The sequence below is a fragment of the Talpa occidentalis genome, unplaced genomic scaffold (genome assembly GCF_014898055.3).
Source record: "Talpa occidentalis isolate TD23 unplaced genomic scaffold, MPIMG_talOcc4v2.1, whole genome shotgun sequence".
In the NCBI taxonomy this organism is placed as follows: domain Eukaryota; kingdom Metazoa; phylum Chordata; class Mammalia; order Eulipotyphla; family Talpidae; genus Talpa; species Talpa occidentalis.
Genome location: NW_026555331.1, coordinates 106,972,312 through 106,988,748, shown reverse-complemented (window position 1 = coordinate 106,988,748; position 16,437 = coordinate 106,972,312). Strand labels below are relative to the sequence as shown.

At 47.6% G+C, this 16,437-nt stretch overlaps 1 protein-coding gene across 2 annotated transcripts in view; it reads left to right on the top strand.

The window, feature by feature from the left end:
• Positions 1–2,373, top strand: part of CRHR2 (corticotropin releasing hormone receptor 2) — a 30,878-nt gene extending 28,505 nt beyond the window's left edge. For both annotated transcript variants that reach the window (XM_037509808.2, XM_037509813.2), the window contains exon 12: positions 838–2,373. In XM_037509808.2, the coding sequence (XP_037365705.1) occupies positions 838–978 (141 nt within the window). In that variant the 3' untranslated portion in view covers positions 979–2,373. The remainder of the gene's footprint in view (positions 1–837) is intronic.
• The last annotated feature ends 14,064 nt before the right edge of the window (positions 2,374–16,437 follow it).

Sequence of the window (16,437 nt, the reverse complement as noted above, 5' to 3'; positions counted from 1 at the left end):
ACTAAACCAGGAGAGATGTTCAGTCAGGCCCACGGTGGGTAAGGCCACATTGTGGGTCTGGAACAAAGAGCAGACGCTCCAGTGAGGCCCTGGGAGCATCCAAACAGTCAAGAGGAATGTCTGCCTTCCTGAGGCCGCTTCACCTGCCTCTGCACTGTGGTGTCTCTGCCTGGGCCTCTGGTTAAAGCAGACCTCTGATGGGAAGGGCCATCGCTGGAGACTGATACCGAGGTCTGAGGGCAGGGAGAGAAGGGGCTGCTGAAGCAAACAAACAATGCGCACGGAACATTTCTTTTGTTCAAGCAACATGCTAGGCTGGCTTGTGGGGATTCCATCCATTTTCCAGAAAAGTTCTTCAGTTACAATGCAAATGAGCATAAAATGGCACCAGTGGTGATCAGACTTTGAAGCGAGGAGAGCTTTTAGCTCTCTGTCTCAGTAGTGCCTTCAAGGGGAGTGAGGCAGGTTGCTCAGGAGGTCAGAGTGTGGAGCAGGTACGAAGGCCCTTCGGCCAAATACCTGAGTGGAGCAACTCCAGTAGGTGCCCTGGGGAGGAAGAGGGGGATTCCAGAGCCAGGTCTTCCGGTCCCACAGAGGTGGCCCCGCCAGTCAGGTGGGAGGTGTGTCCAGAGGAAGCATGTGGGGGGAGCTTCTCCCAGAGAGAGGAGGCACGAGCTTTGAGCTTCGAGCTTTGAGGGCCAGTAGCATCAGGGGGAGGACCTGGCTTTTGGACCCCGCCTGTCCCTGGGCAGGAGGCAGCAGCTAGCCCTGCTGAGGGAAGAGCCAGAGGAGCCCAAGGGAACTCTCAGATCCAACTGAGCCCCCGCCTCCCCATAGGTCCGCTCAGCCGTGAGGAAGAGGTGGCACCGCTGGCAGGACCATCACTCCCTCCGAGTCCCCGTGGCCCGGGCCATGTCCATCCCCACGTCACCTACCAGGATCAGCTTCCACAGCATCAAGCAGACCGCTGCTGTATGACGCGTCCAATGCCCCACCTCGCTCGCCATCACTCCACCTTCAGGACAGCTTCCTCATCCTCCGCCACCGCCTTTCTCTGGGTTCTCCTGCCTGGTGGGGGCAGAAAAGAGGGGGAGGCCAGCTCTGCCGACTGGCAAGAGAGAGGCTGCATAGCCAGCCACGTCACATGGGGGGTCCGACGAACCACAACCAGCTGGGCCCAAAGTCTCAGTGCAAAAGGGAGCAGAGCAGAGAAGTCCCAAGGACCCCAGGAAGAATGGAGTCACCTGTCTTTAGGCGTTTGCCCACACCAGCCTCTTGCTGGAACCTCACAGTGGTCCTATATGCAGATGAGGAAACTGAGGCCCAGAGCCAGAAGGGCTTGCCAGGACACAGTTAGTTTCCTGGCCGACATGTGGCTCCTGTGCCATGCTCATGGGACAGGTCTTCCGGTCAGTGGGCAGGCAATGGTTGGCCCCAGTCCCTGCTTTCTGCCTCAGCTGAGTGGTACCCTCTGCACTGGGGGCAGGGGTTAGGGGGAGGCACAGCCGCTGGAGGAAAGAGTCAGTTTTGCTGTCTTCATCCTCGGGCATCGCTACACCACTCCCCTAATCTGCCATCCTCCTGTCCCTAGGGCCCCCTGAAGGATGCTGCTTCTTTCTCTTGGGAGACCCCTTCTGGCCTAGTCCACAGATTCAGGGCCTTGGGGAGGGACAGGTGGGAAGCGAGGCGTTGTCAGAGCAGCCATATACTTAGGCCAAGCAGATAACCTTGCAGGAAGGACAGGAAGGAAGAAGCATGGGGAGGAGAAGGAAGGAAGAAGTGGGATTGGAATAGCAGGAACCAGTCTTTGGTGATTGGAACTAATTCCCAGACCCCACCTCAGGCTGGACTCAGCCTCCCCTCAGATGCAACATCTCTGCTCTCTGTGAAATAAACCATGTCTGTGGAAATGCCTCCCCTGAGGTCAAGTCAACCAGCATCAGCAGGGGTGAGTGGGCCAAGGGTGCTGGACGGTTTGAGATACTCTGGCCCCGGCCTGGGCCGGTTCTCCCTATGGACCAGCGAGCCTGTGGGTCTGTCCCTTTGTCACCCCACCGCCACCAGTAACTGCCCCCTCCCCCCAAGCAAGGGCAGTTTAAGTCAGGATTGAGGAGAGGTCCAGCTCACCCAGCTCGCCTGTTCTGGTCCCAAAGGCCAGGGTTCTGGACTCTGCAGGGAAATATAGACAAGGTCCTATAGTCACCATGAGCAACAGCCACGGGGCTTGGCTTACATCCCTGCTTCCCTGCAGGACAAGGTGGGATTCAGGCTGGAGGAGCCGACAAGCGGGGTTCAAGGGACTTTTGTTCTAGGCATGCCCCCTCCCAAGTTTTTTTAAATTATATATATCCCATCTTGCATGTTTTCAAGATGATGTCTGATTTTTTTTTAAGATTTATTTATTTATGCATACAGGAACTGGGGTACAGGCCAGAGGTGCAGGGTATGAGAGGATTCATCAGAGACAGAGTGGGGAGCAGAATAGGCAGACTGACTGAAATACACTGCTGAGAGGAGCAGCGGGCCAGGCAGGAGAGTTCTGCCGCTCCATGTGGGTAGCTCCCTGGCTGGGGATTGAACTTGTGCTGCAGTGGCTACGGACAGCTTCACAGGGCTGCATCTTAACCCACCAGGGAGGCCTCTGATTTTTTTTTACATAAGGTTTAAAATTTGTAAGGGATGTGATTTATGGCATTTGGTAAATATTTACATTTTTTAAAATATTTACCTTTTAAAATAAATCTGCTACAACACTTTAAAATATATCATACAGAATCCAAACACAGAAGTGATTTAATACTCTCATCTATTTTTTCAAAAACCAGAACTGCTCTTCTTTGGAAATTTTACATTGTTCCTTTTCATTTTGAACTTGTATGTTCATTCTATTTCCCCTATAGAATTTTATATTAATGCAGTATTTTTATGTTTCAGAGTCTTTTATTGCTTATCATATTCCCTGCCACAAAATATACTTATTAATTAAAATAGAAATATTTAATGTATTGTCACCAAAGGTTCTAAGACTTTTTAAAAAGTCTTCTAGATAGTGTTATTACAACTACTTTTATATACAATATTGTATGCAATTAATCAAAACAACATAGATAGTAAACATTTTTTATAAGTAATTGTCAAGCTAAAGAGGAAATTTATTGGAAACAGATCTTAATGAAATGGATAGAAATCTAATTTTCATGAATCTATAGATGAATATTTATTGCTAGAGAATATCTCATTTTTTATATTGCTGCATGCAGAGAGGTCTTTGCACATAAATAAGTAAATGTCACATAGATAAGTAGATATCACTCAGTTTCTGAACTCCTTCTGAGACATAGATCAAAAATTGCTTAGTGATTTATCATCAAAAATAATGTGTCAGCTGGCCACTTGATTAAGTCCTCTTTAAATCTGACTAAAAAAAGTGAATTGAAAATTAATGAGGCTTGCAAAGGGCTTTGCTAGCTGGGCACACGCTGGTTTAATTTCTCATCACAGGCAGCAGGGTATCAGCTGGCACTTGCTCGGCCAGGTTGGGGTGCAGGGTGTTGCACACGAGTGAGATGCAGGGTATGCCCTGCTTCTGCTGGGCAGGCAGGAGGCCAGTGGGGTGCCTTGACTTTGAATTTTCTCGAGAGTTCTTGTGCATGTCTTGAAAGGTCTTCATGCACACCTGGGGGAGGTGAGGCGGCATGATGGCAGCTTCCATTAGCATCGTGGAGGGCTCTTGTAGAGCAAGGAGCTGCAAATGTCTGGGACCCAAGAGGCCACTTTGGCAAGCTTGCTGCCAGAAGAGGCAAGCACTCATCAGTGCAGCCAGGCTGAAACCGGACCTCAGTGCCAAATTGGGGCCATTTAGCTCTGCTGTTCAGCAGCAACAACTCCCCAGAAAGCCTGCAGGGATGAACATCTAAGATACTGACCTTTGTCCATTCAGTAAGCAGCTTGACCACTTCTCACTCCAGTTTCCCTCCTCGGTCTTGCGTTGACCCTGCATGCCCTCATTATAAGGGTCCCTGGTCTTGGCCCCCAGTGATGTCACTTTGAAATACCATTGCACCCATTAGGACTCTCTCAGAGTCCCTGCCTTGTCATCCTCATTAGGAACCGGTTCCTCACTGTTCCATACAGCCACGCCAGTCCTCATTAGCGTCTGCTTCAGCGGGGGCAGTCCCTCGCTGTGCTGGCCTTCCTGGAAAGTGGCCTCATTAGCAGGCTTTCCTCTGTAGCAGGCAAGTTGGCACCCAGACCTCAGGCCCTCAGGCTCTCTTGTTTAACATCTGCACCCCTGATTTAATAAAGCAGAACACTTGAGCCCATGTGGGTAGTCCTCACACTGGCCTGCTGGGCTCCTCCCTCAAGTCTCTGCAGACAGAGTTCTGAGCCCACACAGCCCCAAGCCCCTGCCTTATCATCAAGGTGAGCCATAACTTGGCTGATGGGGTACAAGCCAGTAAAAGACAAACCTGCCAACAGGAGAGGCAGACGATGGAGCACCTGTGGGAGAGGACTTGAAACCTGAGGATGATGTTTCCCTCCCAAGGACCCCAGCTGGGAGGCTCCATAGTCAGGTGCCACCCAAGGGCTGAAGCCTCAAGAGTTCTGGCCTCCTGGGGAAGAGACTAACTAGCAGCAGAAAAGAAAATCAACCTAAAGTGGAGCTAGGACGTGAGCAGAAACTGATGTCTAGTATACCGACCTGCACGGGGGAGGGGACACACTCAGGCTGGAAGACTGGAGGCAAACTCCTGGGACATATGCTTGCTCACCAGCCACTCCCCATTAACTAAGCGCCACTGTGTGCCAGGTGTAGGGAAAACACACAAATAAGATAAGAAACTAGGAATCTAGCTGAGCTCCCGAACAACACAAGGTAAAAGCAGGAAAAGGACCAGAGGCTGTGTCTCTACCTGGGAGGACGTCAGCAGCCATTTCTGTCTGTCCTAGTGGGGAGGGCTCAACGTGAGCACTGAAAAGCCAGTCGGCTTCCGCCATTGCCATCCTCCTTAGTCTCTGCCCTTCCCACATCTTATGCCACACCCATCATGGGCCCAAGCCAGACAAAGTTTATGGGACACAGGATCCTCAGCTGCCCTCCCTATTTCTTTTTTTTTTTTCATTAAATATTTATACAAGAGCTGGGGAACAGGCCAGAGGTATGGGGGAGCGGGGGTGAGAGGATTCACCACAGACAGAGGGGAACAGAACAGGCAGATCTACTGAAACACACTGCTGACGGGAGCAGCAGGTGAGGCAGGAGAGGTCTGCCGTGCCATGTGGATATCTCTGTGGCCGACTGGGGATCGAACTGGCGCTGCAGAGGCTACAGCTTCACAGGGCTGTGCTCAACCCGCTGCACCACCGGGGAGGCCCCCTCTCTATTTCTTTCCTCCTCCCCAAGGTCTGCGCCTGGGTCCTTGGCAGAACTGCTGCAGAGACAACTGGGAGAGATCCTGGAGTTGTCTGCTCTTCTTTTCCTGAACACCTCTGGAACCCTCTAGGCAGATGGGTGCATGCACAGTGAGGCAGTGGGAGGAGAAGGAGATGTCACCGGGAAGAGATGAACCGCAAACTCAGGAGAAGCCATAGTTGAGGCCTTCATAGGGCATGTCTGGGGCCTTTGAGACCCATGGGGAGTCCTTTCCCAGAGTGACATTTCAGGCAAGGTCAGGGAGTTTGGTGGTAAAGAGTTGTCCTCTGTGGAAGCAGTGGCTGGAGTGGCAGAGAGCACTGGAGGAGGGTCCGGAGGCCCTCCAGCCAGAGAGTTTGGCGAGGGGCCACCGCTCGGAGACATCAGCAGAGCCGACTGGGCTCCTGGTGGAGAGCTGACTTCAGTAACCAGTACTTCCAGGCTGGGTGGATCAGGGAGTCTGTGCTTCTAAGATGCAGGGGCTTCTGTGGATGGTATAGAGCCACTGAACAAGGAAGCATCTTTGTTCTCCGACACGCACACAAGCACACTCACACACAGAAAAGTGAAAGTGTGTGACCTGCCTTTCTGGAAACCTCCAATGGAAGAAAGCTGGGAGAAGAGAAGGAGCAAGTTTTAAACACATCAATTTATTCATCACTATGCTCTGTATAGTTTCCAGGCTCAGCCCCAAGGTGCCACTAATTCTCCCTAAGGGGCTGTGCCGCTTGGAGATGTTAATTAGCAGGAGGCGTGGGGGAGGGTGGGCTGAGATCACTCCCTGTGATTGACTGAGTTTCCTCCAATCCTCTCATTAAGGATGATTTGCTTAGAACTTAAGGTGTTCCGCAGACACATATCAAGCCTCCCCCATTATGGAATCACCACACAGTGGCCCCATCTGGCAAATCCACCCCACCTTACGGGACCTAGCTCAAAGACCCTTTCCTCTAGGAAGCCTCCCTGCCAGCATCAGAGATGTATCCCCTCTGGAATCTCCTCCCACAATCCCATCCAGGCTCCTCTGCCTAGGCTGGGAATTACTGGGGGAATGTGTTAGTACTGACGCCCACAGCAAGAACTCTGCACCCAGCAGGAAATCTCGAAACATTCATCGAATAAACTGGCCCTTCTTATTTGTTCCCCCAGAGCTGGTTAACTGTAGGGTAAATGAAGATTGCTCAGGCGTTTGTGCCCTTGTCCTCTGTGGCTATCACCTGCGGCACTGAATGCAAGAGGTGCCTGTGAGCGAGGGCTCGAGGTAAGCAGGCCTGATGGGGGACACCTGGCGTATGCTGTGGGCATGCGTAAGTGGGCGTTCCTGAGCGGAGAGGCTGAGCATATAAGGTGTGGCAGAGGCCAGTGCAGCAGAGTGCGGTGGAGAGCTACAGAGCGTGAGGATTCACGGGGGCTGGGAGGCCCCCACAGCCTGCCTGGTGCGGGCTTGCCACTAGGACTGGCATAGGTCTGCGGGATGATTCAACGCAGACAGTTATGGAGCCCTCCGCCTCAGGAGGGAGTGAGGGGTGATGCCCCCAAGTATGCAGTGCTCGGGGGTGGCCTCTCTGTGCGCCTCCCAAGTGGCTGGTGCAGGTGGAGAGGACTCTGCACGCAGTGGGATGGCATTGGACGGACATGGTGCCTGCTCGGAGGCAGGGCTGAGGATTGAGTGTTCTCTCGCAGCTGTGCAAATGGAGTCAAGGACAATGCTGGAGGCGCCATGGTGGTGGCAAGGCAGCACAGGTGGTGACCAACGTCCAGGGGCTTCAAGAAGAGCTAAAGACGCTGCAGGAGCACAGTAGGTGGACAAGGTTCGGGACATGCAGAACAAGACCTCAATGGAGGAGGAGACAGCCTGCGAGGGCAGCCCACGACCCCTGAGGCAGCAGACCCTTTGGGGATGAAAGAGGACCATGATTCTTCTGTCGGAGCGCGCCCAGTGCTGACGCAGGCTGAAAACTAGCAATTCTGCCAGGAAACAGGGGAACTTGGGTAAGTTGATGTTACATCTACGGGACCCTAGGGATGGAAGGGGTCATTTGTACACCCCAGGAGATGAAGATCAAGGGGTGGCCGGTGGGCCTGGGTGGCCTAAAGCAGTCTTGTGTGAAGTTGTCTGCAGCCAGGCAGAGGAGAGGGGTCAAAAAGGCCAAAATTGGTGCCAAGGTTGGGAAGCCTGAGGGGTTGATGAGTGGTTGAGAGGAACCAAAAGAATCAAGCTGAACAAAGATATCTCCCCAGAATCAATTTCCCCAAGCCGGGAGCTTTATTATTCACAGTCTGTGAGAAAACATTTATTTCTTGGAGGAATGCCTGACTCCTTTATTGATTGCTCTCTTTATTCAGCCTCCCATTGCCTCTTATTTCATCCTGAGTTTGGGCTCTTACCCTGAGCAGAAAGAGTCCCTGCCCATTGGGACACCATGTGACACCATCTCTGGTCTCACGCAGGACCTTTCATCTGCGTCGTCTGTCGTCTGTGTGCCCTTCTGTGTCTGGCCCACCCCCAATCCTAAATATTTTAAATCAGACAGTTGTCAAAACCACTTTCAAGTAAATGGTGGTGCCTCCAAGTACACTGTTTGCACAGACATGTTCATTTTAATACATTTGATTGCTTTTTAAGTTCCTGGTCTTTTTCTTTTGCCATATGCACATTTAATACCCTGAATGAAAGTTGTAGGAAATTAAGCTCATTCAGTTATCACACTGATTGCCATGAGAACTTTAGTATTTTCTCTTCTAAAAATTGCAAAGAAATGTGAGGGCCTAGAGAGCCTTCTACCTTAGTGTCTTTACTCCATGTCTTTAGGGTTACTATTATAGTCTCACCATGTCATTCCTCTGAAGGATTGAGAAAGAGATCCTCACTTGGAAACATGAATTATCTTCCCTGGAAAAATACGGTGGATGATCCATCTCATGACATATATACAGAAATCTACAAAGGTTTAAAAGCCCCTGAGCTCAGGATAAATGTAACCTCTCTAGTGAGAAGTCCTTGAGTTGGTGGTGCTCAAGCCTGTCTGGGTGCTCAAGCCTGCCCAGAAGCTCTGGGTGTTTTACTCCACACAGACTTCTGAGTTGTTCCTGACGTCCTGAGACAATACTGGGAGGTGTGAACTAGTCACCCACATATAGACCTTCACTGGCATCTCTCCCACTGCTCCCCCACACACAGACCCCCACCCACAAGGGAGTACACCTTTCTCAGCTGGGCCAAGCTCTCCACAGTGGCCACACAAACAGTATAGAAGGCCTCCTCCATCACGTAGTGAAGGCCGTGTTGAAACTTGAGAGAAAAGCACTGGGAGAAGGCTCGCCTGAGGCGACTGCGGAGTGAAGTCCTGAGGGTCATGTCTGTTCCAGCTCTGAGCTTCTAGTGCCCAGGAATATCAGGGTTCCAGGAGATTTCACTGAACCAAGTGTCCCACAAGCGTGCGCCTGAAGGCCATTGCATTTACACATTTCAGTCCCGAGGACATTTTCTTGGTGCCCAGCAGGTACTAAGTCCATTTAGTGGAGCACCGCGGACTGGGAGAAGCCAGCAGAGACTCACGTGAGTCGGAGGGGCAGATGTGTCCATTGAATATGGAGCATAAAAGGAGAGAAATGAACACTGCAAGTATCTGCAGAATGGATATAAGTTCTTCCTTGTGCTTTCTCATTTAATTCTTTTAAGATTCCTACAATATAGGAAACCTTCGTTTACAAAGGAAAACAAACCAAAAAAAGCTACCATGGGTGACCAGTTCTTTTGGGAAGCCTCACCTAAGCCCAGAAACTCTTTCCTCTAAAGCACCTTGAAATCTTAAGAGTTTCTCTGCCGAGAGCCTTTCTCCGGGGCTCCAAGTTTACAAGAATGTTTGAATTTACTACTTTCATTCTGCTGATACTCTTGAAATCTAGTGATAATCCTAAAAATTTAGTGATCTTAAAAATATATTTTACATAAAACACCTTTTTTATAGTGTTTATAGTACCAAACATTACAATTTTCTCAAATTGGATTGAGATCTTGTTTCCTCTATAAAAGGCCACAACAGTATAAAGCTTGAGATCTAGCTTTGTACTAGCCATTCAGCGCCTGCGGAGCTTTTGCAAAGAGGGGACACGTTTAGAACCAAGAACTGAGTGGTTCTAATACTAATACATTAGTATTAGCCCAAAAATGGGCTTCCTTGGAACTGACTAGTTTTACATTACTGATATGTTAGTAATGTAATATTAATGCATTAGTATTAGGAGTAATCATTTCCAAGGAAGCCCATTTTTTACACCAAAATAATGAATGTGGAGCTTCCTCTAAAGAGAAGATTCATTAACTCATTCAAATATTTATTGAACATCTACCGAGTGGTAGGCATTCCTCTGGGTATAGCAGGATACAGTCATGAACAAAACAGATCCAAAGCCAAGTTCCATCCATGTTCCTGAGGAACTTACATTGTGATGGGAAGACAGAATGAAATGAAGAAGCAAAATACACTCTACAATGCCTGGTGCTAAAGAGAAAAAGAAAGCAAGGGGATACAAACTATCTATGTGTCTGGCTGTGTGTGAGGATTTGGGATCAGGTTCACTGTTTAAACTTGCAATAAAATGACTGGGAAGGGCCTCCCTGGTGGCGCAAGGGGTTAAGACACAACCTATGAAGTTATCCACAGCCACTGCAGCACGAGTTCGAGCCCCAGCCCGCCAGGGAGAAACCCATTATGGCGCAGCTGGCCTCTCCTGACTCGCCTGCTGCTCCCTTCAGCAGTGTACCAGTCAATCTGCCTGAGCTGTTTCCCGCTCTGTCTCTGGTGAATTCTCCCCCCACACACACCTCTGGCTGTACCCCAGCTCTCAGAAAAAAAAAATGACTGGGAGAAGGTGTTCCTGAGGTGACTGTGGAGTAAAATCCTGAGGGAATTGAGGGTTTGTAGCCAGAAGCAGACAAGGACTAGTGTGCACCACAGTCCTGCTTCTGGGTGAGCTGGGCCAACACAAAAGAGGGTGTGTGTATGTGGTTGGTATGGGGGAGCTTGTGCAAGGGTTTCGAATGGGATCACTGACTGTTCAAAAATAGATTGTGAAGGGATGAGATTGTGTACAGTAGGGAGTTCAGGTCTTTTATAACAAACCAGGTAGAAATGATGGTGGCTTGGACCAGGGTGATGGCCAGAAAAAAAAAATGGTGATTAGCAGCCAATTTCTGAATATCTGGTGAAGATGGAGTTGGTGGCCTATATGTGGGTGTGAGAGAAAAAGGAGTCAAGATTGGCATGGAGGTTAATGAAGTGTGTCAATTTGCAAGTTTGCTGCAAGATTCTTTCCAGAACAAATGGGAGGCTGGTCTCAATTTAAAATGTTAAAGATTTTTTAAAGCTTGTTAGTGTTTTTTCCTTCTCCACAATTTCATTGTGCTTAATCTCATTATCAATTAACTCAGATGCAGAACAGTAGGTTTGATGAGCTAAAAATGGTTTTAATTAGCCTAAGTTGTTTAATTAGCCTAAGTTATTTTAGTTAGCATAACTGATTTTGCACTAATTGTTGGTGATTGAGTTTTAAAACTTGACAAATGCAGAAACTGGTTGGGAAAGTTCTCCACAAGTTTAGTTCTGCACCAAGTCACGAATATTGAAAATGAAGGCAGAGGACTTTGGCTCTCAGAGGAAAGGGTTCTCTCTAGCCAGCTTCAAGCTCAGAAGCTTCCATTAGATGAAGTCTTGGAGGGTTAGAGGGTTAGCACAGCTAGCTAGAGACTCAAAGAGCTAGGGCAGAGTCCATTTACTTCATTTCCAGCACAGAGTTCACCCCCACCCAGCAAGAAGCTGGTGCCACAAGATATTCCTGGAGTACTGAAATCCCACTGCTCACTTCCCTGTTCCCACATCATTTCTCTCATTTGGGTAGAAGTCTCTTTTTTTTTTAAAAAAAAAAAAATATTTATTTATGCATACAAGAGCTGGGGTACAGGCCAGAGATGCAGGGGGTAAGAGGATCCACCAGAGACAGAGTGGGGAACAGAAAAGGTGGATTGACTGAAATATACTGCTGAGGGGAGCAGTGGGCGAGACAGGAGAGGTCTGTCTCGCCATGTGGGTTTCTCCCTGGCCGGCCAGGGATCGAACTCATGCTGCAGAGGCTACGGATTGCTTCATAGTGTGGGCTTAACCCCTTGCACCACCAAGGATGCCATACAAGTTTCTTAGAAATCCACATATTCTCTCTGGGAGAGCAGTGGGTTCATTATTTCACATGGCAAGAAGTTCATTATTTCATAGTGGTGCCATAGAGGGGAATCCACTTAAAGGGAAGGACAGCCCCTTCTGAGGGATTGCCTACAGCGCACCTTAGCCAGCCATACCACCAGCACCGACACACATAGATGCAGAATCTGGGCTCCCAGAGTAGACAGCTGATGCACACTGGCAAATTCAGTCAGAGCCTTTTCTCTTTGAAAATCAAGGGCACAGGACCCAGTACTGAAGCCTCATTATCCCATGTACAGGACTATCATTCTTTAGTCTTCTCATTGGGCAGCTTGGAGTGACCTTAGGATTTTTTGTTTTCTTTTTAATCATTAAAAAAATCAAGTCAGAAATGGCTCACTCATTAGCCTAAGCAGATCCATCTGCCCCCATTTGCTGATGGAGGACTTTTTCTCTTTCCCTTTCTCCTTCCCCTGATTTTTTTAAGTGAGAACACAAAGTTTCTTTAAAGGCAGAGGAGTGTCAGCTTTAGGTTATACAGATTGCTCAGGGGACCATTACCTGTAGTGTCAGTGCTGATTCATATGTGGCTACATTGGCCTCCAAGATTAGCCTTAAACTCACACTTCACATCAGCGGAAATGACATTGGGCACAGACACAAAAATGGTTGCAGACTCAGAATCCAACTAACAACTGCAGAGAAGCCAGGTCAAGGGCAGGAAACTTCATCTCAGCCTGCTCTGATGGCAGCTCCAAAGAGTGAGGGGAAAGTCTTTCTTATTCAGCTATTTCATGGACAGACTTGCTAAAAATGGAAATCATTCTATTCAACCAGCTTTCAGAAAAGGAAACAACCCCTCAACTCCCTCCTCTCCTCAAGGAGAGGAGTATAAGGACAGAGTGACTCAAGTGACAGCTCAGTTCTCCTCTCTCCAAGCAAGGACCCTGCCTCAAAGTTCATTTTATGACTCTTAGCACTGGCCACAGCACCCTGTTATCCCACATGGCGCGCAGGTTAATCCCCTGTCAGTCATGCGGTTCTGTCCGATACATGCCCTGAATTCATATCCTGGGCAAAAAACCTTAAATAACTTCATACGTGATATCTAAGAGGTTCTGAATAAGAGATGAAAGCAGGAAGATAAGCAAGGACTAGATCAGGGAGGGATAGGAGAGGTAACAATTAGCGAGACGAGGTAAGTAAAATCATTGCCTGAGAACAGAAAGCAGGGTGCACGGAGGCAGAAGCTACGTTCTAACAGTGAGCCCAACGGCCTTCCTGCCGCTTCTCTGTCTCCCATTCTAGTGTAAGCAGCACCCTTTTGGGCTAGTACAGTTTCTCTGGAAAAAAGTCATTTTTGGTAAAACTAGACTTCCAATCCTGGCTGAGAAGCTACTTCTATCAACACCACAGTTGGAAGTCAAGGTTTTATGTATTTTCCAATAGTAACAAACTTTTAAAACTTGGTAGTAAGTATGGCTCAGGTGCAGTTAAGATACTGACAAGGACAGGGAGCTCCTCCAGAAGCCCCATCCTCTACAGCACGAGGAGCCTGTCTAGTCAGCCACGAGGCCAACTCCAAGTTTCTGAGATAGTGATTCAGCAGGCTCTTGGTTCCCGGTCAGCCATTTTGATTGCAAGAGCTCGGGCTGTCCCTACATTTGAGGTTTCCACTGCCATCAGAGAATGTAGGTTTCCACATTCAATCAGGATGAGAATACTGGGAGAATACTAGGGCACTTTTCTTCCATACACTCATCAAGACACTCGTCATCTTCATCCCTAGTGATAAGGGAGATTGGCAGATCAGGTAACAAACAGCCTAGTGTGACAGAATCATGTACTTTGAACTTGGTCCCAAACTAGTTCTGCCCCTCTGCTAGCCAAGTGAACCTGAAAAGGTTCAGCTTCCTTTTCCTTCTATGGGCATGAGGGTTCAAGCAGATAGCACATAGGAGCTCTCTTAGAGCAGTCTGGCATAAGGGAGACATCCAACAAATGTTCCTTTCTCCCTATAAACACAGTGTTACAACTTTGCTAACAGCTCAAGGGAAACAGAGCAGGCTGGGCTTGTGGGGCAGAGAGGAATTCATTCCCTAACACTATACATTAAACAGTGTAAGGGAAGCAACACATACACCATATAGATTCTTGGGGGTTGCAAGAGCATGTACAGAGATCAATGGATTAGCACAAAACAGTGGTTGCTCAATTAAATCTTTCCTGGAAACTTCAGTGTTGACAACACCTATAGTTAGAAGAAACACTTCGTTTAGCAGACCTTTCCCCACTCCAGGACGGCTTGAGTCGAAGCATATTACAGTGGTGGTTCTTCTAATAAGTTTTCAAAACTGATGCCCGAAGTCCACTGCAGAGAAACTCATTAAATTGGTTTGAGATTGAGATAGTGACTTTGAGATAGAGATAGTGACTCTGATGTGCAGATGGGGTGAAAACTGCGCCAACATCCTGTACTGCTGCAAGTTTTAAAAAGATGTGTCCTTGAACCCACCCTTGTCATGAAGCAGGAGACGCATGTCAACCAGCACGACGTGCTCCTGGGTGGAGGTCAGGGGCCACAGGCTGCTTCTCTGAGGCAATTCCTGGCAAAGCTCCCAAATTATATCCCAATTTCCTGAAGACGTTAATTCCATCCACGTGGTCTTAATACAATTACGTTTTAGAGGCTGCCCAATAACCAAGAATTATTGAAGAGGCAATAAGAGGTGAATTTTGAGGCACAGCAGAATTATTCATCCATTCACTTACTGAATCAAGTAAATTTCATTTTGGTGTTGGCCAAATGCCAAAACACCAGCTTAAACATAGTGAAACTATCAGCAAGATACTGATGCAAGGCTCTTAAAATAAGCAATGCTATCAAAACTTCAACCTAGCCCACCCAAGAGACAGAGGTTGGTTTTCCCTGGTGATAGGTTAAGTTAGGAGTAGCAATAGCTAGACATCATTTGGATTTCATTCCAGGGCATTCAGGTCTCTCATGAATAGATACCACTGGCTAAGTAAGACAGTCATCCTAAATTTATACAGATTAAGATAATAAAGGTCTAGAATGAAATCTATTTTCAAGTTATTTATTCACTAAAATAATCTTTTTTTTTTTTTTTTTTTAGAGGCATGTTTATTTATTTATTTATTTGTTTGTTTGCTTGTTTGTTTTGTTTATACATGCACTGGGTACAGTCAGAAGCGCGGGAGGGAGAGAGAATTCACCAGAGCCAGAGCGGGGAGCAGAACAGGCAGAAGGACCGAAGTACACTGCTGAGGGAAGCAGTGGGCGGCAGGAGAGGTCTGCGCACCATGTGGGACCCTCCTCCGGTGGCCGGGGAGCAGCTGGGGATCGAACCGGCGCCGCAGAGGCCGCGGGCAGCTTCGCAACCCAGCGCTCAACCGCTGCGCCACCAGGGAGGCCCTATTCACTAAAATAATCTTATGTTACTGTCACAAAGATCTTTGACTTCTGACATCTCCAGTACCACCTCATACAATTAGCAAGATCATCACTATATATGTATGGCTTGGCAATTAATTCCAATAGATGGAATATCCATCTATATTCACTATTTTACTATTGTGAGTGGTTAAACAATATTAAAGTTTGGACTTCTGCAGAAACCAGGCAGACACTTCTGTAGACATAATTCCTTGCTGTATTTAATGGAATGCCCTTAATTCCAACCTAGATACATTTCAAGACTCTATTGTATTTTATATACATTCCATGGAACTTCCCCATCATGATTTTTGGGGGGAACGGTTAACAGGAATTCTTCTCTGAGAAACAGTGCTGATTATCTAGCTCTTGTTTTGCTAGCCCAGTGCGATACATACAAAGCCAGAAAATCCTGGCTTTAAACATATACTGGGCTTGAAAAGAAGAGGGATCTGTGTGTTGTTGTCTATGTGCACACACACACAATTCTCTTTTTTTTTTTTTGGTTTTTTTAAGGTTTTGTTTTAAGATTGATTTATTTATGCATACAAGAGCTAGGGTACAGGCCAGAGATGCGGGAGGGTGAGCGGACTCACCAGAGACAGAAAAGGGAACAAAACAGGCAGACTGACTGAAACACACTGCTGAGGGGAGCAGCGGGCGAGACAGGAGAGGTTGCCATGTGGATTGCTCCTTGGCGGACTGGGGATCAAACTCATGCTGCAGATTGCTTCATAGTGCAGTGTTTAACTGCTTGCCCCACCAGGGGGGCCCAAAACAATTCTCATTTGTAAAGAGATTCTTTGTTTAGTAAACAGTTCTTTAACTGTTTGTGTTTAGAATCAAACATATATGGTACAAACAGTACAAAGAAAGCTCTGTTACTTCCATCTTCCCTACTCAGGTAATCCATCACTGGCAACAGTGGGTGTTCTCTCAAGAGAAATTGTACATTGTACCTTAGAGCAAATGGGAGGGTTTGCAGAAATAATATCCAACATCTAAGTCTTGACAACTGTATCTGCCAATGCATAGTGAAAAGAGCTTAGGTTCCAATTCCTTTATGATCCAAAGTAGATGAATTCCACTACTTATTTAATGTCTTTTGCTATTAATAAGCTGATAACAATGTCTCTGGTGATATTGCCTGTTTGACTATGGAGTTAAGTGCTCCAGAATGAAGTAAATAAATGGGAAGAGTAAAGACCCCTCCCGCCTGTGAGAATGCTAGAATATACCCCAAAAGCTGTATATTAAAATGTGGAATTTGAAGTAGAAGGAATTCCTAGAAAATGAAAACTCAATTTATTTTCAATATAGTTCTTTCTAACTTAATAATGAATGCTTTATAAAGTATCAGGCAGAAA